Genomic DNA, 26,805 nt, shown 5'->3' with positions numbered 1-26,805 from the left:
AAAATCAAACATGCGGTTTTACATTATTGAATGATACACTACCGTACATCACTCAGCATCTGTAGTACAGCAGACCTCGCCATCTCAACAGATTAGGAATCAATGATAATGTGCCTCTCTATCATGCTTGAGATGTATGTAATCAAAGGAGAACTACGGTGCACCGCATTCTGCAAAATATATGAAACACAATCAATACTGCACGCTCAACAAAGCATTGTCAGGAAAGAGAGCTATGAAATCGGCAGTGGGCTGTTACAATAAAGATAAAGATGATGTCTTCTTATGCACCTACCGCACCTAAAATAGAACAAATCCCGTAGAACCTGTGTGATTAGATCGACTGCAAGTCTTCAGTCATGTTGGAGCGTTAAAATATGAAAGACAATGAATTATTTACAACTCTCATGTCTGGGACTGAGGTTCAACACAAACGGTGCACCGTTTGTGTTGAAACAGCTACACATTCAGAATAAATCCAGGGAAATTGATTCCACAGCAAACCAAATATGGTTATTTCACGGTTCTGGGATTTTCCATTGGGTTGTTGGAATGGTGATGAACAGTAAAACTAACACCTAAAAATACAACATTTATATGGTTATGGACAGTTTTTTCTCCTTACCTCGGCAGACGTTCCCGTTATCAGTCTCGAACCCGGCCTTGCAGGTGCAGCTCCCGATAGGAACCATCCACTCGCCATCTCCATTGCAGTACAGCTTTATGGGCACGTCCACCTCCTCTGAATTCGGGATGCAGATCCCTCTAGCAATTACCAGCGAGGTGCTCTCAGCCCCTGTCATTGTCTCTGGGAAGATGGCGAAGTTCTGCACCACACTGGGGCACTTCTTATAAAACACTCTGACCGAGAGCAGCGACATGCAGGCACCATAGTCCTGAAACGCCAGGTAGAACCCGTTCTTCGAGAGCGGGCCAAAGCTCCGAACCTCCGTGTTGACCTTCATCAACCGTCCGCCGAAGTCCACCTGGGAGAAGCTCTCGTCAGCCGCGATGGTGTCAACCTTTAGGTAGGGGGCTTCCATCCAGAAGGCGGTTCCTTTGGTGGCGATAACCGAGTCCGTCTCGTAGTAGTAAAGGTTGAAGGTCTCCTTGCAGGAGCCGGGGACATTGGGGATGGAGCTGCAGTCACGCACGGTGAAGCGCATCTCCACGTAGATCCTCTGAGCGCCACGTCGGTCGATGAAGGTGGTGAGGAGCCAGTTGTTTTGGCTGGGCTCAAACACGTTGCACACCTGATAGGTCCGTATGGTGTTAAGGTTCTCATCGTAGCCGCTCACCTCCTCCCACTGTGAGACAAACAAAGTAGAGACCAGAGAGAGGGGGGATGATTAGAAACACACAGTATCTTGAAAAGTCACAAACACAGCTATGAAGAGTTTTTGACACTACAATGCCAAAAGAGAGGGACGCTCAGCTAGTATCACTTCAACTCTTTATGTAAACACATTTCTGAAACCATATACAGTACCCGTCGAAATGTTCGACACACGTGCTCATTCAAGATTTTTTTTACATTTTTAATATTTTCTACATTGTAGAATAATAGTGAAGACATCAAAACTATAAAATAACACATATGGAATCATGTAGTAACCGAAAAAGTGTTAAACAAATCAAAATATACTTTAGATTTTAGATTCTTCACAGTAGCCAACCAGCATATGTGGGAACTCCTTCAAGACTGTTGGAAAAGCATTCAAGGTGAAGCTGGTTGAGATAATGCCAAGAGTGTGCAAAGCTATCATCAAGGCAAAGGGTGGCTACATTGAAGAATCTCAAATATAACATATATTTTGATTTGTTGAAGACTTTTTTGTTTAGTACATAATTCCATATGTGTTATTTCATAGATTTGATATCTTCACTATTATTCTACAATTTAGAAAATTGTAAAAATAAAGAAAAACCCTTGAATGAGTAGGTGTGTCCCAACTTTTTACTGGTAGTGTATGTATTAATATTATCTTTTTCCGGCTTTGCAAAAGGTATGGAAAAATAACATGAAGTTTAGATATAAACAATGAAACTATCAGTAAATTCGAAGCAGCTGAAGATAAATTAACTCTGAATTTTGAAAACAAACTTGTGGCAGGGATATGTAAAGTTAATTTGGACTCAAATGACTTCCTAAAATGACAGTTCCCTTTCTACCAGTGGTTATGTCTTAAAGAGCCACTGGTAGAGAGCCACTGAGTAATGCAGTTTCTCTGGAACACATCCGCAAGGTCGAAGTTCACTGTCCAGTATCCAGACAACCTTTCCCCAGAGCTTCCTATACAGTTAATGCGTGTTGAGGCCAGCAATTGAGGACAATGAGAGGCTCAATGAAAGATGTTACAGAACTGCTGTATTTGATGCGAAACTCCCTTCTGCCCAGTTTCCCTGATGTTGCTGTTTTTGCCATCCCTGGAACTGTTGCTTCTGCAGAGAGATCGTTTTCTCAACTAAAACTCATAAAGAACTACCAAAGAAGAATTAGGATCTCTGTCTAATATGCGCTTTTGAACATCTGAGTAAGATCCACTAATTGCACTGGCGCCATTGTAGCCTTGACCATGGCATTTGTTCACTGATATCTTACTCCCTTATACTTTCAATCAGTTTATTTGATATTTGTCACCTTTTCGGTCACATTCCTGAAGCCCAAGAAACAAACACTTAGCGTCCTAGTACGTATGGAAATTAAAAATGTTTATGAATTACCTTTTGGAGAGTTACTGTCAAAAATTGTTATTCCAAAAAAAAAATTGACATTGATGACAGGCGCATGGGTAAAAGGTTTATGAATTACTTTTTGCAGGGTTACTGGCAAATTATTTATTACTCCCAAAAAAATATAGATCGATGACAGGAGCATGGGCTCTGAGAGCTCAGGGATGAGACCCTTCAGAGCTGCTGCAGTGTGTCTGGCGCTGCTGTGTGTTCTCCTACTGGCTGGGATCATAGGTCTGTGTTTCTACCACAACAAAGACATCAGTGAGTTTGAAGATTATAAAGCATCCAACAACAACCTGACAAAAGAGAGATAATAGTTATAGACCAGTTATAACAACCTGGCAAAGGAGAGAAGCCAATTGTGACTCGTTTCAGGAAACTAGGCATATGCCGCATGTCACTACATCATTTGAACCTAAACATTTTTTAATAGAAATGTGTTTTTTGAAATACCTCCTGGAACATGTGAACTTTCACGTGCCTTAATAACAAACTTGTATGCCATCTGTAAATACAAATAAAATTGTTATATGGAAATCCCCGACTTCTGACTTCAGTGCATTCAAGACAACTGGGTACTCCGAAAAAAAGTTGCACAGACTGGGAAAAATCCTTTTGAACGGTCATCCAACTCAGAATTCCCACTCGTGAACTGGGCTATCTTTCTAAAGCCCCGACTTTCCGACCTGAAGATCATTGACGTTATGATTGGACCTCATATTTTTCCATGTTCCCATTTGTCTTGAAGCACCATTAGGTGAATTGTTTAGCTAACTAGCTAGCAACATGTCTAAACAAAAGACTCCACTTTACCAGATGATTAGATGGACCATCAAGTTAGCCAGGTGGGTCTAGGGTGATTACGGTCATCTATTGTATTTCATGAACATGTCTGGACAATAGTGACCCATCCACTTAGCTAGATGTGGCTGTGGTGTAGTTATAGTATTTATTTCACATGACCCATCAATTTAGACACGTGTGTCTGGGTAAGAATCATCTAATAACTATTAACTATGTGTACAGTATTTATCTGGACACTTTCTATTTTTGATATTGCTACTATGCAAATATGCAAGTATCCATTTCACTGTACTGTTTACACCTTCTGTATACTGTGCATGTGACAAATAAACTTAGATTTTATTTTATATAGTGTGTGTTTACCAGAGACGGTAATATGAAGAACAACATGACCCGCACCAAAGTCAGATTAGGATATAGGCCAAGGACTAAATAAAGTGTATGTTTGCTACTACTTTCACCACATTTATTCTTGAAATCTTTGGTTGTTTACTACACTACACTACCTTACTCGCTCTGTTTAGCACATGGCCTCACATGTGAATCCTTAAGGAGATGGGTGGGGCTAAGGCTTAAGAAGGTGTGAATGATTCTGAATGAATGTAGACAAAGAAGATCTCTCTCTCTCTCCAGTAGGTGTACCAAAACATTCTAAGGCCATTTTCCCTAAAATGGGGTTACAAGTTTATAAACTGTAATGTGTGCACTGGGAGTCGGGAAGCAAGTTCAGGGAGTGAATCATTTAATAAATAAATGAAAACATAATACAAAACAAGAAACACGAACAACGCACAAACACGAAACTGAAACAATGACGCCTGGGGAAGGAACCAAAGGGAGTGACATATATAGGGAAGGTAATCAGGGAAGTGATGGAGTCCAGGTGAGTCTAATGACGCACAGGTGCGCGTAACGATGGTGACAGGTGCGTGCCATAATGAGCAGCCTGGTGACCTAGAGGCCGGAGTGGGAGCACACGTGACAGTACCCCCTCCCCAACGCGCGGCTCCGGCCGCAGGACAGCGACCAAAATAACGATCCCGGGGATCAGGAGCGGACCGGTAACCTCTGCTGAGGCGCGGGAAACCTGTCAGTCTGGCTGAGATGTGGGAGCATGGCAACCTAGAGTGCCGGAGAGAGCATATGTGACGGTACCCCCTCCCCGGTGCGTTCGGCTCCAGCCGCAGGACAACAACCAAAGGGATGATCCCGGGGTTCAGGAGCAGACCGGATTCCCCTGCTTATGCGTGGGAACCTGACGAACTGGCTGAGGCATGAGAGGCGTGAGAGACGTGAGAGCCTGATGAGCCGGCTGAGACCTCCCCGGTTACCTTGGTCGAGGCACGGGAACCTGTTCACCCAGCTGAGGCAAGGGAGCCTATCGATCCCGCTGAGATATGGAAACCCGTCGAGCCAGCTAAGGCAGGGGAACCTGTTGAACCCGCCGAGGCATGGGAATCTGACGAACTAGCTGAGTAGCTCCGGTTCTGACACCCAGACCTGACAACACCTCCAACACAAAAACAAGAAAAAACTCCCTGATGCTTCCCTTTGGTGAGGCGTCATTCTGTAACGTGTGCGCTGGGAGTCGGGAAGCAAGTTCAGGGAGTGAATCATTTAATAAATAAATGAAAACATAATACAAAACAAGAAACACGAACAACGCACTGACACGAAACTGAAACAGAAACAATGACGCCTGGGGAAGGAACCAAAGGGAGTGACATATATAGGGAAGATAATCTGGGAAGTGATGGAGTCCAGGTGAGTCTAATGACGCACAGGTGTGCGTAACGATGGTGACAGGTAATGAGCGCCTGGGCCGAGCCGGAGGGGGCCCGCGCTGAACTTTCAAAGCAGAATGACTTTCCCATTGTTCCTCAACAGCAGTGTATGCTATACAATTTTCGAGTCTCTACTTTTATCCAATGTAAAAAACAAAATTTCCAATTTTGCTACAGTACATAGACCCGAATTGAACCGGTCGGTCACAATTACAGAACAGCTATAGCCCCATGAAACATGAAAGAGACTAAAGACAAGCAACAGAAACCTGGCTGAAGAGAGAGAGCAGCTACAGAGAGGGAAAATACCTACTTACCAATAATAGAAAACTGTATAAAGAAATAGACGAGGTACAGGTCAGTTTCAACAACCTGGCTAAATAGAAAAATGAGCTACAGACCAGCAACAACAAACTGTTGACAGAGAAGGACCAGATAAAGAACGGCTACAATGCCATGAAAGGTGAAAGAGACAGGGCACTGAGCAACAACTCCCTTAGCTATTTTAGAAAAGAGGGATGTCATTAGGGACCTTTTGTTAACTCACACACATACAAGTATTACACATCCAAACTTTCAGGAGATCCACAGCTGTTTAATGACCTTGCCTGAGAAACCCAAAGCCTATAACCAAAGAGTGTATACTAAGAGGAACTGCTTCTCCAATAGAAATCCCTGAACGCAATTGTAGAAGATGTCATGGTGACATTACCTAGCTAAGCTCATGTGCATAAACGTATTATTAGGTCTAACGGTTGTGTCGCGCTGAAATGTGCACGTGCAAGCAATCAAATCAAGGCACTCTTTGATATAAAAATATATAGCGTTTTTGACGATAATGAAAATGTGTTTGTCACTTCCACAAAGTTGTAGTCATGACATGTTCAGCTACTTACAACACAGGCTCCAATTTAAGTTGTGCATTTAGATGTCGAGAAAATGAACAACTAAGGAAGAATTTCTCCCTCCCATTGACTTCCCAAACCCCTGGTGTGTTTGGTCTGATTCGTGGGTATCCCCGGAGGTATTGGCCGCTTGGTCCATGTGTCTTGTTATCATGATATAATGGATCTTACTCTGCCTGCCAGTGTGATGTGATCTAACAAAACTGGCTTTGTTATTTAGTTTGTTTCTATTTTTTAGGTTGCTTGCTTGTATTGTTAATTTGTTGTTATCTGATTGATTTATCTTGATTATTGATTGTTGTCTTTGTTGCATAATGAAACATGAAAAATGAACACCCCTCGGGTTGTAGCAGCCAATGTCACATCTAGATTATTACAACAGGTAGGCCTAGTACTCAACAAACAGCTGACTTCCTGAAATGACAGTTTCCTGTCTACCAGTGGTTATGTCTAAAATAGCAACAGATGGTGGGAGACAATGGTAACACACATAAAGGAATCTGGTTATTGCAGAACCAATTCATTTTGAAAAAACCAAACCATTTTATATTAGTTCACAAACAGGTGGCAGGGGTATGGACATTTAATTTGGACTCAACTGATTACCTGACATGGAAGTTCCCTGTCTAGCAGTGGTTACAGCTCCAGACAGAGAGATACAGCGATAGCACATTTAGGAATCTGCTTCTTTGTTAAAATCAGCATAAAGAAGATTAATTTGCAGATCCCAAACATAGCCACATCCTCATTCTTGTGAAGTCTTACATTCACACCTATTTAGTAGCCAATCACATTCAAGTTTTTTTTATTGTCTGCCCATTGGTGGTAAGACATCTATAAAATGTTCAGTACGCAACTTCATACTAGAACATATTCTGTAGCCGATCGTCTGGTAATAGTAGTTGAGACCGTGGTAGAACATGGAGATGTCAGCGGATAAGTATGCCAATATGGACCAGTTAGGTAACAAAGAGGCGAGCAAAAATGAGAATATCTATAAAGATGCCATCGCCTCTCAGGACTCAAGAGAAGAGACCAAGAAGGATGCCACCTCTAAGGGCAGACCAGTTGCTACCCCCTTAAGTTACGATAACTCAGGTAGGAGACCCTCAAGAGCTGCTGCAGTTTGTCTGTGGATGCTGTGCATTCTCCTACTGGCTGGGATTGTAGGTCTGGGATTCTACCACAAGAATATCACCAGTGGGTTTGAGGATTGTAAAGTCAGCAACATCAACCTGTCTAAGAAAAAAGACCAGTTACAGATCAGCTTCAACACCATGACTAATGAGACAGACCAGCTACAGACCAGCTACAACACCATGAAGAAGGAGATTGACAAGCTACAGACCAGCTTCAATAACCTGGCTAAGGAAAGTGACCAGTTGAAGACGGAGAGAGACAGGCTTCAGAAGAGCTTTTCTGACCTAAAACAAGCTGGGCCTAAAGGCTGGACGCTGTTTCAGTCAACTTGGTATTACATCTCGTCTGAGGTAAAATCCTGGGATGAGAGCAGACAGGACTGCATTGAGAGAGGAGCAGACCTGGTGATCATAAACAGCAAAGACGAGCAGACATTTCTCACTAATCTTAACAAGGAGGTCTGGATTGGCCTGACTGACAAAGACAGAGAGGGAACCTGGAAATGGGTGGACGGTACCGCACTGATCACAGCCTATTGGACGGGAAAACAACCTGATAATGGTGGTGGGGATCCAAAATATGGGGAGGAGGATTGTGCTGAGATTGTTACTTGGTGGATATGGAATGATATTTCATGTGCAAATCATTACAATTGGGTCTGTGAGATTGTTTAAAACCTGTTTGGGATAGGGGGCGGTATTTTCACGTCCGGATGAAAATTGTGCCCAAAGTAAAATGCCTGCTACTCAGGCCCAGAAGCTAGGATATGCATATATTGGTAGATTTGGATAGACAACACTCTAAAGTTTCTAAAACTGTTACAATTATGTCTGTGAGTATAACAGAACTTATTTGGCAGGCGAAACCCCGAGGACAAACCATATGAAAGTTAAATATTAGTAATAATTTATTTTTTATTTTCGAAACGTTCCACTAGTGGAACCCCTATGCCAAACAGGTTTTAACAGTCTTGTAATTTATTGCATGTGTATGTACCAGATGTGCTCCCTGAACTTCTATCATGAAGTTTTGATATGAGCAAGGAAATGATTTTGAAATTTGATAAGAAGCTTCAAAGAAATGACTCTGAAATGTAAAGACTGTTCCTTCCTATTTGTGTTCCCAAACTGGTGGTTAGGCGGACATGTTGGCACTTAACTCAACTGACTCCCTGAACAGACAGTTCCCTGTCTACCAGTGGATGTGTCCAGTGGTGCAAAGTACTTAAGCAAAAATACTTGAAAGTAACAACTAGTTTTTTGAGGTATCTGTACTTTACTTTACTATTTATATTTTTGACAACTTTTAGTTTTACTCCACTACATTCCAAAACAAAATAATGTACTTTTACTCCATACAATTTCCTTGACACCCAAAAGTACTTGTAACATTTCGAATGCTTAGCAGGACAGGAAAATTGTCTAAATCACGCACTTAAAGAGAAACTCCCTAGTCATCCCTACTGCATCTGATCTGACGGACTCACTAAACACAAATGCTTTGTTTGTAAATTATATCTGAGTGTTGGAGTGTGCCCCTGGCTATAAGTAAATTTAAAAAACAAGAAAATTGTTCTGTCCGGTTTGCTTAATATAAGGAATTTGAAATGATTTATAATTTTACTTCTACTTTTGATACTTAAGTATATTTAGGCAATTACATTTACTTTTGATACTTAAGTATATTTAAAACAAAATACTTTTTGACTTTTACTGAAGTAGAATTTTACTGGGTGACTTTCACTTTTACTTGAGTCATTTTCTATTAAGGCATCTGTACTTTTACTCAAGTATGACAAATGGGTACGTTTTCCAGCACTGGCTATGTCTATCTAACACAGCATCAGATAAAGATATAGCAATGTGGTACTGTCACCTCAGGACATTAACAGCCTGGGAGGCCTTTTTACTTAAAACTTTGCAAGCATGTGGAGACATATTATGCAAAATGCAAGAAATACCTATAGCCACATCAGAGGTCCTTGAAATGTTACCCTATATACCCCTATGTTTATGTGTATTGCTATCGTGATGGATGTAATGAATCTTACTCTGCCTGCCAGTGTGATGTGATCTACTTTAGTTTGGTATTTTTAGGTTGCTTGCTTGTATTGTTAATTTGTTGTTATCTGATTGATTTGTCTTGATTATTGATTGATTTGTCTCTTCAATTGCTTTGTTGCATGAAGAAAAATGCCATTAAAGATTTTGGTCATAAAAAATGAACACACCTTGGGTTGTAGCAGCCCTATGTTACATCTAGAGTATTAGAACAAGTAGGCCTAGTACTCAACGGACTAAACTGACTTCCTGAAATGACAGTTCCCTGTCTACCAGTGGTTATGTCTAAACTAACATTGGATAGAGGGGGGCAATGTAAACACACATAAAGGAATCTGGTTCTTTGTTAAAATAAACATAAAGAGGAAGATTCAATTCCAGATCTGCTACCTCCAAACCCCAAACACAGCCACATCCTCATTCTTGTGAAATCTTATATTCACACCTACATAGTAACCATTCACATACAAGGTTTTGTATTGTTTGCCTAATATGGCACGCCTATTGGTGGTAAGACACCTATAAAATGTTCCTTACACACAACACAGCTTTCATATTTGAACAGATTCTCTAGCAGATCATCTGGTAATAGTAGTTGAGACCGTGGTAGAACATGGATATGTCAGCGGATAAGTATGCCAATATAGACCAGTTATGTAACAAAGGGGCGAGCAAAAATGTGAATATATATATGAAAATGCCATCGTCTCTCAGGACTCGAGCGACAAAACCGATCAGGATGCCACTTCTAAGGGCAGACCAGGAGCTAACCCCTTAAGTTCAGATAACTCAAGTAGGAGACCCCCCAGAGCTGCTGCAGTTTGTCTGGGGTTGCTGTTTGTTCTCCTACTGGCTCTGATCGTAGAACTGGGTTTCTATCACAAGAAACAGCAACCAGACTAAAGAAAGAGAAGAGTTGTAGAACACTGGGAGAAGAAGAAAGACCAGACACAGACCAGCTACAACAAACTGACAACAGCGAGAAAACAGTTATAGAGGGAGAGAGTCTGGCTTCAGAAGATCTTGTCTGATCTAAAACAAACTGGTTGGTATTACCTCTCCTCTGAAGACAAATTATAGGATGAGAGCAGACAGGACTGCATTGAGAGAGGAGCAGACCTGGTGATCATAAACAGCAAAGAAGAGCAGAGATTTCTCACTGGGCCCAACAAGGAGGTCTGGATTGGCCTGACGGACAAAGACATAGGGGGGATCTGGAAATGGGTGGACAGTACCCCACTGATCACAGCCTATTGGATGGGAAAACGTGAATTGTTATTTTTTATTGATTTTACCCTGATTTTACCAGGTAAGTTGACTGAGAACACATTTTAATTTACAGCAATGAGCTGGGGAATAGTTACAGGGGAGAGGAGGGGGGATGAATGAGACAAATTGGAAGCTGGGGATGATTAGTTAGCCATAATGGTATGAGGGTCAGATTAGGAATTTAGCCAGCACACCGGGGTTAATGGCGCTTTCAAGACAAATGGGAACTTGGAAAAATACGAGGTCAAATTATGACGTCAGTGATCTTCAGGATGTAAAGTTGGAGCTCTAGAAAGAGGCCCAAGTTCCGGAGTTGGAATTCCGAGTTTGGACGACTGTTCAAATTAGTTTTCCTAGTCGGAGCTTGTTTTATTCAGAATTCCCAGCTGTCGTGAACACACTGAAATCGGAAGTCGGAGATTTCCGAGTTCCCAGTTCCCAGTTTCCAGTTGTTTTGAACGCGGCATAACACCCCTAGTCTTGCGATATGTGCCATGGGATCTTCAGTGACTACAGAAAGTTAGGACACCTGTTTAACATCCCATCTGAAAGACGGCATCCTACACAGGAAAATGTCCCCAATCACTGCACTGGGCTATTTCTTTAGACCAGAGGAAAGAGTGCCTCCTACTGGCCCTCCAACTCTACTTCCAGCAGCATCTGGTCTCCCATCCAGGGACTGCACAGGACCCACCCTGTTAACCATCAAAAGCAAGCCAGCAGTGCGATGCAGGGTGGTATGCTGAATAGGGAGGAGCATTGTGCTGAGCACTCTCCTAAGTTGATATGGAATGATTTGTCATGTGATGCTCATCGTTACTGGGTCTGTGAAATGGTCATTTAACAGTGTTATATTAATGCAGGTACACTACATGACCAAAAGCATGTGGACACCTGCTCATCGAACATCATGGGCATGAATAAAATCATGGGCATGAATATGGAGTTGGTTCCCCCTTTGCTGCTATAACAGCCTTCCCTCTTCTGGGAAGGTTTTCCACTAGATGTTGGAACATTGCTGTGGGTTCCATTCAGCCACAAGAGCATTAGTGAGGTCGGACACTGATGTTGGGTGATTAGGCCTGGCTCGCAGTCGGCGTTCCAATTCATCCTAAAGGTGTTCAATAAGGTTGAGGTCAGGGCTCTGTGCATACCAGTCAAGTTCTTCCACACCGATCTCGACAAACCATTTCTGTATGGACCACACATTGTGCACAGGGGCATTGTCATACTGAAACAGGAAAGGGCCTCCCCTAAACTGTTGCCACAGAGTTGGAATCACAGAATGGTCTAGAACATGGGTGTCAAACTCTGGCCCGCGGGCCAAATTTGGCCCTCGGGGTAATTATATTTGGCCCGCGAGACAATACCAAATTACTACTAGAGCTGGCCCGCCGGTATTATACAGCGCATTCACCGCTAATACTACGAATCCCATAATGCTCTGCTGTTGTTTTCGCGTGCCAATCAGGACAGGACCCAGAAACGCCCTCCCCTCTGTGACAGTAGTCATAGCAACATAGACGCTACAACTGTCAGCGCGCTATCCCTTCCCAAAAATGGCGAAAAGAAAGGCAGAAAACAGGAGCTTTCTGGACAAGTGGGAGGCAGAATATCTGTTTACATATGTAAAAGACAAACCTGTTTGTCTTGTTTGTGGAGTCAACGTGGCTGTAAGTAAGGAGTACAACATTAGACGACACTATGAAACGAAACACCATGACAAATACAAGGACCTGGACATGACTCAAAGGAGCCAGAAAGTAGAGGAGATGAAAAGAAGTTTGGTTTCACAACAGAATATGTTCAAAAAAGCCACATCACAAAGTGAGGCTGCTGTAAAGGCTAGTTATATAGTGGCAGCAGAGATCGCAAAATCAGCCCGGCCCTTTAATGATGGAGAGTTCGTGAAAAAGTGCATGATGAAAGTTTGTGACCTCGTATGTCCAGAGAAAAAGCAAGCATTTTCAAACGTGAGCCTGAGCAGGAACACAGTAGCTGATCGCACATGTGATCTTGCCACCAATCTGTATGACCAGCTGATGGAAAAGGGAAAAGATTTTGTTGCGTTCTCCCTCGCTGTGGATGAGAGCTGCGACGCATCTGATACTGCTCAGCTGTCAGTCTTCATCCGTGGAGTGGACTCAAATCTGTGTGTTACAGAGGAGCTATTGGGATTCAAATCAATGCATGGCACAACCACAGGAAAGGAAATCTTTGAGGAGGTTTCCAAATGTGTAACTGAAATAAAGCTGCCGTGGGATAAACTCGTTGGATTAACGACAGATGGTGCGCCAGCGATGTGCGGTAAAAAGAGTGGACTGGTGGGCATGGTTCGGGAGAAGATGCAGGAAGAGAACTGTGCAGGTGAGCTAACTGTTTACCACTGCATCATACATCAGGAATCACTGTGTGCCAAAGCCCTAAAGATGGAACATGTTATGACCACAGTAACACAGGTAGTTAACTTTATAAGAGCCAAAAGTCTGAATCACCGCCAGTTTAAAAATTTTCTAGAGGAGTGTGGTTCGGAATACGCAGACGTGCCGTATCACACAGAGGTGAGATGGCTAAGCAGAGGAAAAGTACTGAACAGATGTTTCGAGCTGCGTGAGGAAATATGTCAATTCCTGGAAACCAAAGGGAAGGATACAGCAGAGCTCCAGGAGCAAAAGTTTCTGTGTGAGCTGGCCTTTCTCTGTGACATCTCGAGCCATCTCGATGCGCTGAACCTGCAGCTTCAGGGGCGGGGGCGCATCATCACAGACATGTACGCTCCAGTGAGGGCCTTTAAAACTAAACTGTGCCTGTGGGAGAATCAGATGCTGCAAGGAAACCCTTGCCATTTTCCCTGCTGCCAAACCATAAAAGCGCAGATCTCTACCGCCGTGTTCCCATGCGCACAGTTTGCTGAAAAACTCAGTGTTCTCGCCGCTGAATTTAGCCGGCGATTTGCCGACTTCGATGTCCAGAAATGTAGGTTTGAACTGCTTAGTAATCCCTTCGCAGTTGATGTGGAAAATGCACCAACCAACATCCAAATGGAGCTGATTGAACTCCAGGGCAACGACACGCTGAAGTCAAAGTATGATGCTGTGGGCGCCGCACAGTTTCCACGGTTCATCCCTGACACAATGCCTCAGCTCCACACCCAAGCTGCTCAGATGTTCTCCATGTTCGGCAGCACTTATCTATGCGAGCAACTTTTCTCCTCGATGAAGATGACCAAAACAACTCACAGGAGACGTCTGACTGATGAACACCTTCGCTCGATACTGAGGATTTCTTCAGCTCAGAGCCTGAGCCCAGACATTGATGAACTAGCATCCAAGAAGAGATGCCAGGTATCTGGCTTGGGCACATCAGATTAGATCAGTGTGCAATAATTAACGTTTTCTTTGTGCACTTTTTCTTGCTACAAGGCATGGGCTTGAATGGTTGATTGATTTATTATCATTTTATTTGTAAAATTATTAGCCAGTGGAAAAAGTTTTTTGGTATTTAAATCAGAAGGCTGTAAATAGAAAAGAGGCATACGATTTTTATTTAAATTTTATTTATTTAATAAATGAATGCCATTGATGTGTTTTTTCATTTGAAATTCGATTTTGCATGTCTCCACTATTAAATTATATATTGTATGGTAATAAGCGATGCTTGTTCCATATTCAATGTTAAAGCAAAACTTGTTTGGGTCCATATTAAAAGGTTCATTTGTTCAATGTTGGCCCGCGACTTTGTTCAGGTTTTACATTTTGGCCCACTGGGTATTTGAGTTTGACACCCCTGGTCTAGAATGGCATTGTATGAAATTTGATGAACTGACTTGTTGAAAAGGTGGTATTCTATGATGATACCATGTTGAATGTCACTGAGTGCTTCAGTTTGTCTATGGAGATTGCATAGCTGTGTGCTCAAATTTATACACCTGTCAGCAACGGTTGTGGCTGAAATAGCTGAATACACTAATTTGAATGGGTACTTTTATATACAATGCATTCGGAAAGTATTCAGACCCCTTGACTTTTTGCACATGTTGATACGTTACAGCCTTATTCTAAAATGGATTAAAATGTTTTTTCTCTCATCAATCTTCACACAATGCCCCATAATGACAAAGCAAAAAATGTTTTTTATTTTATTTTTGCGAATGTATTAAAACAAAAAACAAAAATATGCCATTTACCTAAGTATTCAGACCCTTTACTCAGTACTTTGTTGAAGCACCTTTGGCAGCGATTACAGCCTCGACTCTTCTTGGGTATGATGCTACAAGAAGCTTGAGCTTCTTCTCTGCAGATCCTCTCAACCTCTGACAGGCTGGATGGGGAGCATCGCTGCACAGGTATTTTCAGGTCTCTCCAGAGTTGTTCAATCGGGTTCAAGTCCGGGCTCTGGCTGGGCCACTCAAGGACATTCAGAGACTTGTCCCGAAGCCGCTCCTGAATTGTCTTGGCTGTGTGCTTCGGGTCGTTGTCCTGTTGGAAGGTGAACCTTTGCCCCAGTATGAGGTCCTGAGCACTCTGGAGCAGGTTTTCATCAACAATCTCTCTGTACTTTGCTCCGTTCATCTTTTCCTTGATCCCGACTAGTCTCCCAGTCCCTGCCGCTGAAAAACATCCGCACAGCATGATGCTGCCAACACCATACTTCACCGTAGGGATGGTGCCAGGTTTCCTCCAGACACTTGGCATTCAGGCCAATGAGTTCAATCTTAGTTTCATCAGACCAGAGAATGTTGTTTCTCATGGTCTGAGAGTCCTTTAGGTGCCTTTTGGCAAACTCCAAGCGGGCTGTCATGTGCCTTTTACTGAGGAGTGGCTTCCGTAAATGCCTGATTGGTGGAGTGCTGCAAAGATGGTTATCCTTCTGGAAGGTTTTCCCATCTCCACAGAGGAACTCTGGAGCTCTGTCAGCGTAACCATTGGGTTCCTGGTCACCTCCCTGACAATGGCCCTTCTCCCCTGATGGCTCAGTTTGGCTGGACGGCCAGGTCTAGGAAGAATCTTGGTGTTTCCAAACGTCTTCCATTTAAGAATGATGGAGGCCACTGTGTTCTTGGGGAGATTCAATGCTGCAGAAATGTTTTGGTACCCTTCCCCAGATCTGTACCTTGACACAATCCTGTCCCGGAGCTCTACCTACAATTCCTTTGACCTCATGGCTTGGATTTTGCTCTGTCATTCACTGTCAACTGTGACTGCAAACTTGTTGGATGCATTTGCATTTTTTTTAGGTTGTCTTTCGAATGATGTTTTGCTCAATAGGAAATGAATGATGAATAACATATTGTGTCATTTTGGAGTCATTTTATTGCAAATAAGAATATAATATGTTTCTGAACACTTTTACATTAATGTGGATGCTACCATGATTAGGGATAATGAATAATGATAATCACACCCCCAAAATCATGAATAAAGAACATATCCAGAGTGTGAATTACACCGTGACATTTGGAGCATCTCTATTTGGCTCTCTATCATGGGCTTAATAGTAAAGATGTCATTTAATGGTAAAAATGTATTACTTTTTATTATCTGATTGTCAAACATATCACTTCAGAAAGCAGGCTACTTGTGCATGTTCATCCAATCAATGCACTGCATGTGCACTTGCTCCATTTGATAAATGGAAAGAGACATCTGTTACCAAACACCCACAAATGTTCCTAATGACATTTGTCGATTGCCATTGATTAGGCCGACATTAATCAATGTGTCTTGATGACAGTGACCTTTTTTTTGTAGCCTGAAAAGTCGGGACACCTGAAAGGATTGATTGATGGATCTTGTTAGTTGTCTTTGTTGCATGATGAAAAATCTGGTTGCAGCAGGCCTGTGTACACATCTACAGTATTACAACAGGTAGGCCTAGTACTTCTCTGTACCAGAGTGAAGTGATACATACTGTATTAAAAGGATACCTTGGGATTTTAGCATGCTAGCAGATACCCATAGACTTCCAGTCATTGTGCTAACACTAGTTAGCATTGGCTTGCGAAACTACCTCCTAACTTCCTTCATACTAGACACAAAGACATAAAATGGTATCCATGTGTTCACCTGACTCTGTGGAAGTTGATAAAGGGCCTCATTGCCAGAATCTCAAATACCCCAATGAAGGGGTCTGCTCACATTTATAAAAATGACCCATGGCCTTTGAAGAGACTTTCCAAAGAGACAAATGCAGAGGTGGTCTAATAGTCATGTCACCGGACTTCACACATACAACCACAGGGTCTGACTTCCTGGGCCATGCATTTACCAGACAATAACACATGTTGTTTTGCATCGTCTTGCTGGAATGATAGCTTCCTGTTTATTGGTGGTTACCGTTGCATATAGAACACTTTGGACTCACTGCAGTGTTCACAGCTTTCTTACAACATACACAAACATTACTAGAACATCGAGTAGCAGTAATTGAGACAGTGGGAGATCATGGAAATGTCTGAGAATATCTATGCCAATATGGACAGCATTTTTGAAGGTGACTCCTGTGGCAGAAGGGCAGCAAGCAGAGACGAGGATATCAACGAAGATAGCATCATCTTCCAGCACTCAAGAGACCCGGCCAAGGACGATGACACCTGTATGGGCAGACCAGCAGCTAACCCCTCAGGTTCTAAGAGCTTAGGTAGGAGACCCTCCAGAGCTGGTGCTGTGTGTTGGGGGCTGCTTTGTGTTCTCCTACTGGCTGGGATCGTAAGCCTAGGCTTCTACCGCAATACAGTCATGAATAGTTATAAAGACAATTTGACAAAAGAGAAGAACCAGCTAGAGACCAGCAACAACAACCTGACTACAGAGAGAGACCAGCTACAGACCAGCTACAAAACCATGACTAAGAAAATAAACCAGCTACAGGTCAGTTACAACAAACTGACTGCAGAGAGTGACCAGCTACAGACCAGCTACAACACCATGACCAAGGAGAGAGACCAGCAACAAACCAGTTACAATAACCTTGCTGAGGAAATTGACCAGTTGAAAATGGAGAGAGACTTGCTTCAGAAGAGGTTTTCTGGCCTAAAACAAGCTGGGCCTAAAGGTTGGAGGTTGTTTCAGTCAACTTGGTATTACATCTCCTCTGAGGTAAAATCCTGGGATGAGAGCAGACAGGACTGCGTGGAGAGAGGAGCAGACCTGGTGATCATAAATTGCAAAAAGGAGCAGACCTTTCTCACTAATCTGAACAAGAGGTTCTGGATTGGCCTGACTGACAAAGACAAAGATGGGACCTGGAAATGGATGGGTGGTACTCCACTGACCACAACCTACTGGATGGGAAAAAATCCTGATAAGAAAATGGTGGAAGATTGTGCTGAGATCAGCATTGGACCGGTAGAAGGGAACTGGAAGGATTTGTCATGTGCCACTCATCTTAACTGGATCTGTGAGCAGAAGCATTAACTTTGTATTGTAAACTGGTTGGAGAACTACACTTGCATGCTCTCTCTCTCTCTCTCTCTCTCTCTCTCTCTCTCTCTCTCTCTCTCTCTCTCTCTCTCTCTGTCTCTCTCTCTCTTTCTCTGTCTCTGTCTCTCTCTCTCTCTTTCTCTGTCTCTCTCTTTCTCTCTCTCTCTTTCTCTGTCTCTCTCTCTCTCAATTTCAATTAAAGGGGGTTTATTGGCATGGGAAACATAGCTTTACAATGCCAAAGCAAGTGAAATAGATAATAAACAAAAGTGAAATAAACAATAAAAATGTACAGTAAAATTACAAAAGTTCCAAAAGAAAAGAGGCATTTCAAATGTCATATTATGTCTATATTACGTCTATATAGGGTATATACAGTGTTGTAATACAGTCTCTCTCTCTCTCTCTCTCTCCCCATATACGTATTGTGCATATAGCTTGTCATTTAACAATCTTTATAAATGTTTCATTCCAAAGGAGTTGGTCTGTACAGTGCACCAAGCACCATTTTGGTTGTCTTCAAATGTTACTTAGCACATTCAAATACCTTTATTATTTAATTATTCAAATAAAGTGCTGTAGCTTTGTAAAACTTCTACTCACAGCTGTGAGTCCTAGCTGCAGCCTGTGCAAGTACAAACAAAGTCATTACTGAAGATGCAGAATCATCGACTACTATCTCACTCAGGCGTGACTAGACACTGACTAACAAATTCAAGATCATGTGTTACTGAATTACAATTATTGGGCCGCAGATTGATACATGTCAACCAAGTGCTGGCCTGATGGCAAGGTTTTCCTTGAGGCCCCATTTGAGATGATTTGACATTACTTAGTGGCCTGGGCACGTATTCAAAAAAGGTGTCTCAGAGAAGGAGTGCTAATCTAGGATCAGCTCCCTAAACTCCAGTCATCGTACTCGTAGTCTGTACGCCAACTAGATGGATATGTCCCATTTACATCAGCACAGTGATTATTGTAATGAGGAATATAGGTCTGCGACATGGATGTTGATGTGCTGGCTGTCATTTTGAACAGTTTTAGTTGCTCAGCATGTCTGCCTTATCCTTTTTGGTATTGCACATCGATCCCTAGCTAAAACACCAAATTAGCCTATTGGTTTTCTGAGTAGAGAGTAAAGCAGTCTCTCTCTCGCTCTCTCTCTCTCTCTCTCTCTCTGTGTGTGTGTGTTTGTGGTTTCCTGCATTTAGGCTATATCTATCCTCCTCGGTGTGTGTCTGTGGGTTGGTTGTTAACTTCGCCTGACCTAAACCCTCCCCAGCACTCCATCAGTACTAATGGAGAGAAGATGACCTCTACAATATACACAGCCACATAAGAGAGAAAATAAATATAGAAATAATGAGAAAGATTCTCTCTCTCTCAATTCAATTCAATTCAAGGCGCTTTATTGGCATGGGAAACATATGTTAACATTGCCAAAGCAAGTGAAGTAGATAATGTACAAAAGTGAAATAAGCAATACAAATGAACAGTAAACATTACACTCACAGAAGTTCCAAAATAATAAAGACATTTCAAATGTCATATTATGTATATATACAGTGTTGTAACGATGTGCAAATGGTTAAAGTACAAAAGGGAAATAAATAAACATAAATATGGGTTGTATTTGCAATGGTGTTTGTTCTTCAATGGTTGCCCTTTTCTTGTGGCAACAGGTCACAAATCTTGCTGCTGTGATGGCACACTGTGGTATTTCACCCAGTAGATATGGAAGTTTACCAAAATCGGGTTTGTTTTCAAATTCTTTGTGGATCTGTGTAATCTGAGGGAAATATGTGTCTCTAATATGGTCACACATTTGGCAGGAGGTTAGGAAGTGCAGCTCAGTTTTCACCTCATTTTGTGGGCAGTGTGCACATAACCTCTCTTCTCTTGAGAGCCAGGTCTGCCTACGGCGGCATTTCTAAATAGCAAGGCTATGCTCACTGAGTCTGTACATAGTCAAAGCTTTCCATAAGTTTGGGTCACAGTAGTCAGGTATTCTCCGTTTAAGGCCAAATAGCATTTTGGTTATCTCTGTTTATTTGTTAATTATTTCCAATGTGTCAAGTAATTCTCTTTATGTTTTCTCATGATTTGGTTGGGTCTAATTGTGTTGCAGTCCTGGGGCTCTGTGGGGTCTGTTTGTGTTTGTGAACAGAGCCCCAGGACCAACTTGCTTAGGGGACTCTTCTCAAGGTTCATCTCTCTGTAGGTGATGGCTTTGTTATGGAAGGTTTGGGAATCACTTCCTTTTAGGTGGTTGTAGAATTTAGCGGCTGTTTTCTGGATTTTGATAATTATAGGGTATCGGCCTAATTCTGAATTCTGAATGCAGAGTCTCAATTTGGTGTTTGTCCCATTTTGTGAATTCTTGGTTGGTGAGCGGACCCCAGACCTCACACCCATAAAGGGCAATGGGTTCTATAATTGATTCAAGTATTTTTTGCCAGATCCTAATTGGTATGTCGAATTTTATGTTCCTTTTGATGGCATAGAAGTCCCTTCTTGCCTTGTCTCTCAGATCGTTCACAGCTTTGTGGAAGATACCTGTGGCGCTGATGTTTAGGTCAAGGTATGTATAGTTTTTGTGTGCTCTCAGGTAACGGTGCCTAGATCGAATTTGTATTTGTGGTCCTGGCGACTGGACCTTTTTTGGAACACCATTATTTAGGTCTTACTGAGATTTACTGTCAGGGCCTAGAATATCTAGGTGCTGCTGTAGGCACTCCTTGATTGGTGACAGAAGCACCAGATCATCAGCAAACAGTAGACATTTGACTTCAGATTCTAGTACTGTGAGGCCGGGTGCTGCAGACTGTTCTAGTGCCTTCGCCAATTCGTTGATATATATGTTGAAGAGGTGGTCAACAGAGGTGGTCTGGTTAATATAGCACTGTGCCATGCCAGGGGATGGTCTGGTTAATATAGCACTGTGCCATGCCAGGGGATGGTCTGGTTAATATAGCACTGTGCCATGCCAGGGGATGGTCTGGTTAATATAGCACTGTGCCATGCCAGGGGGGGGTCTGGTTAATATAGCACTGTGCCATGCCAGGGGATGGTCTGGTTAATATAGCACTGTGCCATGCCAGGGGATGGTCTGGTTAATATAGCACTGTGCCATGCCAGGGGATGGTCTGGTTAATATAGCACTGTGCCATGCCAGGGGATGGTCTGGTTAATATAGCACTGTGCCATGCCAGGGGATGGTCTGGTTAATATAGCACTGTGCCATGCCAGGGGGTGGTCTGGTTAATATAGCACTGTGCCATGCCAGGGGATGGTCTGGTTAATATAGCACTGTGCCATGCCAGGGGATGGTCTGTGTGGAAGATACGTTTGCTTATTGTTCCATTTTTATAATAGTCAGCAAAAAGTGTCTCTTGATTTTCCATAAGGAGCTTCATTGTGTACTCTTTTCATCTTATTATTCTTTACATACCGAGGGTACTGTTTTAATTACCTCTGAACAGTGGGAGGGTGCTTCTAAGGCCTCTCCATTTGGTTGGGGCTCTCCTGCCATTGTTAGGCTCAAGGGCTTTGACACCTCTGACTTGACACGTCAGTGCTAATTGAAGTTGTATCAAGCTTGGTAGCCTTAACTTAGCAATCAATTCTTCGAAAGTAAAATATATCATTGTAGTGTATTTTATATCTTGGCTTTTGGAATTAAAATATAGCTTCAGACTAAACATTACTCACTCAGTTCCAGGTTGGATGGTGTTCTCAGGTCTCTGTTCGCCAGAGCATTTTGCTGTATAGTTTGGGAATAATAATCTTTGGTAGTTGTAAGCCTTCCAGGCAATTCCGTAATTCCGTCCAAAATCAGGTTGTAGGTCTTGAGTTTTGTATTGGATTTGGAGGTTATGTTGTGGAGGGTAGTATCCTGTATATGTCCTTGCCAAAAAAATCCTAGTTCATCTAATTCTAAATCAATCTTTTTTTAAGAACATGCTGAAAAATGCAGGAGCTCATCTGCTCATGACCTCTCTGTCTCTCTCCTTAAAGAAGTGGAAAATCGTTAAAAAGACTGCAATATCAATCACTGTTTTAAAAAGAAAGATAGGACGTGTACATCTGAAGAAAGAAAGAGGGAGGAAGGAGAGAAAATGGGGAGGGCGAGAGCCATGACACTGCTGAAATGATAGATGAGTTTACAGAAATCTGAGGTGCAAATTAAATACTTTTTTCAATGTGGTGCCCTCTGTCCCACACTTTCTCTCCTCATCCTCACTCTCCTTGTCTCTCCCCCTTGCTTACTTCCTTCTATCCTCTCCTTTCTCTCCCCTCTCCCCCCTTTCATCTGTCTCTCTTTCTCTACCCATCACTCTCCTTGTCACCACCCCTCCTCATCTCTCGTACTCCCATTCCTCTCTCTCTCTCATCCTCCTCTCTCCTCATCCCCGTCTCCCCTCGTCTCTAACCAGTAATGACCATTCATCAACATTACAGGGACCTGTCCCTTTCAGCGCGGCCTGTTCATTATTACAGCCTGTTCAGGGCTCGCCTTTCCTCCCCTCTCCTCTTCTCTCCTCTTCCCGCCACCCCCCCCCCACTCCACTACAGTCTGGGGGGGATCCTCAACCCTTGTCTGTCCAAATGACCGCCATCTTTCACCACGCCAGAAAGGCCCCGTGGGCGTCTCAGATAATGTCTGGTTGGACTCTGCACTACCTTTCCATCCCCTTAAACTCACTGGTTTATAAAATGGTAGAATTAAATGTGTTTTGCTGGTGGATATCTACTGTGGACACACAAATATGCTCTGTAGCCTTGTTTTATGTTATGTAAGAGATATGCAATGGAATATAGATTGGACAATTTCACTTTTCGGTATAACCTTTAGCCTCGGAATAAATAGATACAAACTTTGGTATTCATTACAGGTACACACACACACACACACACACACACACACACACACACACACACACACACACACACACACACACACACACACACACACACACACACCACACACACCACCCCCCCCCCCCCCCTAAAGGAGACTGTAATGTGTACTATTGGATGATACAGTGGTTGCTCCACTAAAAGTTTTGCGATTATGCTGCGGGACTTAAAGGTAATTTGCGGTTTAGTACGGTACCCTGCGTCACTACTTCATTGCTCCAGACCAGCGCAAGGGGAGCACTGGTTAGAGCACTGGTTATGCTTTTGGGTCCCAAGGTGCTACTATGTCTCTGTAATACTGTAGCCTACACCCGACTGATCATGTTGTACACCGCCTTAGTGGCGCGGTGGTCTAAGACACTGCATCGCAGTCCAAACTGTGTTGCTATAGACGCTGGTTCAATACCTGTGCCGGCCTTAACTGGCAGATCCATGACATGACTGTAGGTTTTTAATTTCTCTCCCTCTAAAAACACAAAATAATTCTAAGTAACAAACTGGCTTTGTTTACAAATTAGTAACAGTCTCTCACCCCATGTTGAAGAATGGCCTTTTCTCGCTCATTTTACGTTATTTGAAAACGAAATAGTCTCCAAAATACAGTTATTTTTAAACAAAGCGATTATTACTATTAATTTAGAATTATATAAAAGCCCCTTGGATATTCTCACAGATATATTATTAACCCTGTTATTAGCAGGACAGTATATATTGGTTATATTGGTCATGGCTCCCGAGTGGCACACAATGGGATTACCTTGCAGTTCTCCAGCTGTATCCACTGAAATAGCGGTGAGCTATATCACATCCGACTATGATAGGGCGGCACACAATTGGTCTAGCATTTCTCTCCCTCTAAAAACATAAATAAATGTTTTGGCCTTAACAAATATTATTTTGGCCTTTATTCAGATTACGTTTTTTGAAAACAAAATAACCTCCAAAATATTGTTATACGGTTGAAGTTGGAAGTTTACATACACCTTAGCCAAATACATTCTTGACATTTAATCCTAGTAAAAATTCCCTGTCTTAGGTCAGTTAGGATCACCACTTTATTTTAAGAATATGAAATGTCAGAATAATAGTAGAGAGAATGATTTATTTCAGCTTTTATTTCTTTCATCACATTCCCAGTGGGTCAGAAGTTTACATACACTCAATTAGTATTGAGTGTATGTAAATGTATTTGGTAGCGTTGCCTTTCAATTGTTTAACTGGGGTCAAACTTTTCGGGTAGCCTTCCACAAGCTTCCCACAATAAGTTGGTTGAATTTTGGCCCATTCCTCCTGACAGAGGAACTGAGTCAGGTTTGTAGGCCTTCTTGCTCGCACACGCTTTTTCAGTTCTGCCCACACATTTTCTATAGGACTGAGGTCAGGGCTTTATGATGGCCACACCAAAACCTTGACTTTGTTGTCCTTAAGCCACTTTGCCACAACTTTGGAAGTATGCTTGGGGTCATTGTCCATTTGGAAGACCCATTTGCGACCAAGATTTAACTTCCTGACTGATGTCTTGAGATGTTGCTTCAATATATCCACATCATTTTCCATCTTCATGATGCCATGTATTTTGTGAAGTGCACTCCTGCTTCAAAGCACCCCCACAACATGATGCTGCCACCCACATGCTTCACAGTTGGGATGGTGTTCTTCGGCTTGCAAGCGTCTCCCTTTTTCCTCCAAACATAACAATGGTCATTATGGCCAAACTGTGACGTTCATCATAATAATGATCGGACCAAGGCGCAGCGTGAGTAGCGTTCGACATCATTTATGAGAAAGTGAAACTTTGAAAAATACAAAACAAATAAAGAATAGACGAACCGTGACTACAGTGCAACTAAACATAAACAATATCCCATAACCCATAAGTGAAAAACCAGCCACTTAAGTATGATCCCCAATTAGAGACAACGATTACCAGCTGCCTCTAATTGGGAATCATACACAATCACAAACATAGAAAAACAAACCTAGAACGACACATAGAAATAATAAACTAGACTAGCCCCCCAGTCACGCCCTGACCTACTCTACCATAGAAAATAAAAGCTCTCTATGGTCAGGATGTGACAGTACCCCCCCCCCCCCCCCCCCAAAGGTGCAGACTCCGACCGCAAAACCTGAAACAAAAAGGGAGGGTTGGGGGGGTGTCTAGTATCGGTGGCGTCTCTGGTGCAGGATGAAGAACCCTCTCATCCTGCAGATCCGCCAGCATTGGAGGCGGCTCTGGTGCGGGCCGAAGAACCCGCTCATCCTGCAGATCCAGCCCTGGACCCAGACTGGACGCTGTGCCTAGACTGGGCACCAATGCAGAAGAAGACTCTGGCCTTGGAGCTGGACTAGACGCCGTGCTCAGACTAGGCATCGGCGCCGGGGAAGGCTCCGGCCATGGAGCTGGACTGGACGCTGTGCCTGGACTGAGCACCAATGCAGAAGAAGACTCTGGCCTTGGAGCTGGACTGGACGCCGTGCTCAGACTGGGCATGGCTCCGGTCATGGAGCTGACGGTTCCGGACCGTTGAGCGTCTCAGGAGGTTCCGGACCGTGGAGCGTCTCAGGAGGTTCCGGACTGTGGAGCGTCTCAGGGGGTTCCGGACCGTGGAGCGTCTCAGGGGGTTCCGGACCGTGGAGCGTCTCAGGAGGTTCCGGACCGTGGAGCGTCTCAGGAGGTTCTGGACCGTGGAGCGTCTCAGGGGGTTCCGGACTGTGGAGCGTCTCAGGAGGTTCCGGACTGTGGAGCGTCTCAGGAGGTTCCGGACTGTGGAGCGTCTCAGGGGGTTCTGGACCGTGGAGCGTCTCAGGAGGTTCCGGACCGTGGAGCGTCTCAGGAGGTTCTGGACCGTGGAGCGTCTCAGGGGGTTCCGGACTGTGGAGCGTCTCAGGAGGTTCTGGACCGTGGAGCGTCTCAGGGGGTTCCGGACTGTGGAGCGTCTCAGGAGGTTCCGGACCGTGGAGCGTCTCAGGAGGTTCCGGACTGTGGAGCGTCTCAGGAGGTTCCGGACCGTGGAGCGTCTCAGGAGGTTCTGGACCGTGGAGCGTCTCAGGAGGGTCCGGACCGTGGAGCGTCTCAGGAGGTTCCGGACTGTGGAGCGTCTCAGGAGGTTCCGGACTGTGGAGCGTCTCAGGAGGTTCCGGACCGTGGAGCGTCTCAGGAGGTTCTGGACCGTGGAGCGTCTCAGGAGGTTCCGGACCGTGGAGCGTCTCAGGAGGTTCCGGACCGTGGAGCGTCTCAGGAGGTTCCGGACCGTGGAGCGTCTCAGGAGGTTCTGGACCGTGGAGCGTCTCAGGAGGTTCCGGACCGTGGAGCGTCTCAGGAGGTTCTGGACCGTGGAGCGTCTCAGGGGGTTCCGGACTGTGGAGCGTCTCAGGAGGTTCCGGACTGTGGAGCGTCTCAGGGGGTTCTGGACCGTGGAGCGTCTCAGGAGGTTCCGGACCGTGGAGCGTCTCAGGAGGTTCCGGACCGTGGAGCGTCTCAGGAGGTTCCGGACCGTGGAGCGTCTCAGGAGGTTCTGGACCGTGGAGCGTCTCAGGAGGTTCCGGACCGTGGAGCGTCTCAGGAGGTTCTGGACCGTGGAGCGTCTCAGGGGGTTCCGGACTGTGGAGCGTCTCAGGAGGTTCCGGACTGTGGAGCGTCTCAGGGGGTTCTGGACCGTGGAGCGTCTCAGGAGGTTCCGGACCGTGGAGCGTCTCAGGAGGTTCTGGACCGTGGAGCGTCTCAGGAGGTTCTGGACCGTGGAGCGTCTCAGGAGGTTCCGGA

General features: G+C 43.9%; 2 protein-coding genes and 1 pseudogene across 3 annotated transcripts in view; 2 read left to right on the top strand and 1 right to left on the bottom strand.

The window, feature by feature from the left end:
• The window catches only part of LOC106568848 (ephrin type-B receptor 1), a 296,528-nt gene that overhangs the window by 155,986 nt on the left and 113,737 nt on the right, over positions 1–26,805 (bottom strand). For both annotated transcript variants that reach the window (XM_045694009.2, XM_045694010.2), the window contains exon 3: positions 626–1,307. In XM_045694009.2, the coding sequence (XP_045549965.1) occupies positions 626–1,307 (682 nt within the window). The remainder of the gene's footprint in view (positions 1–625; positions 1,308–26,805) is intronic.
• LOC106568851 (uncharacterized) lies at positions 2,877–9,593 on the top strand. The gene is made up of 2 exons (XM_045694011.2): positions 2,877–3,017; positions 7,147–9,593. The coding sequence occupies exons 1-2, from the start codon at positions 2,877–2,879 to the stop codon at positions 8,041–8,043; spliced, it is 1,038 nt and encodes a 345-aa protein (XP_045549967.2). The 3' UTR covers positions 8,044–9,593.
• LOC145860334 (general transcription factor II-I repeat domain-containing protein 2 pseudogene) lies at positions 12,052–14,223 on the top strand (annotated as a pseudogene).

The sequence above is a fragment of the Salmo salar genome, chromosome 14 (assembly GCF_965601325.2).
Source record: "Salmo salar chromosome 14, fSalSal1, whole genome shotgun sequence".
Taxonomy (NCBI): Eukaryota; Metazoa; Chordata; class Actinopteri; order Salmoniformes; family Salmonidae; genus Salmo; species Salmo salar.
This window is presented reverse-complemented; position numbering and strand designations above follow the sequence as displayed.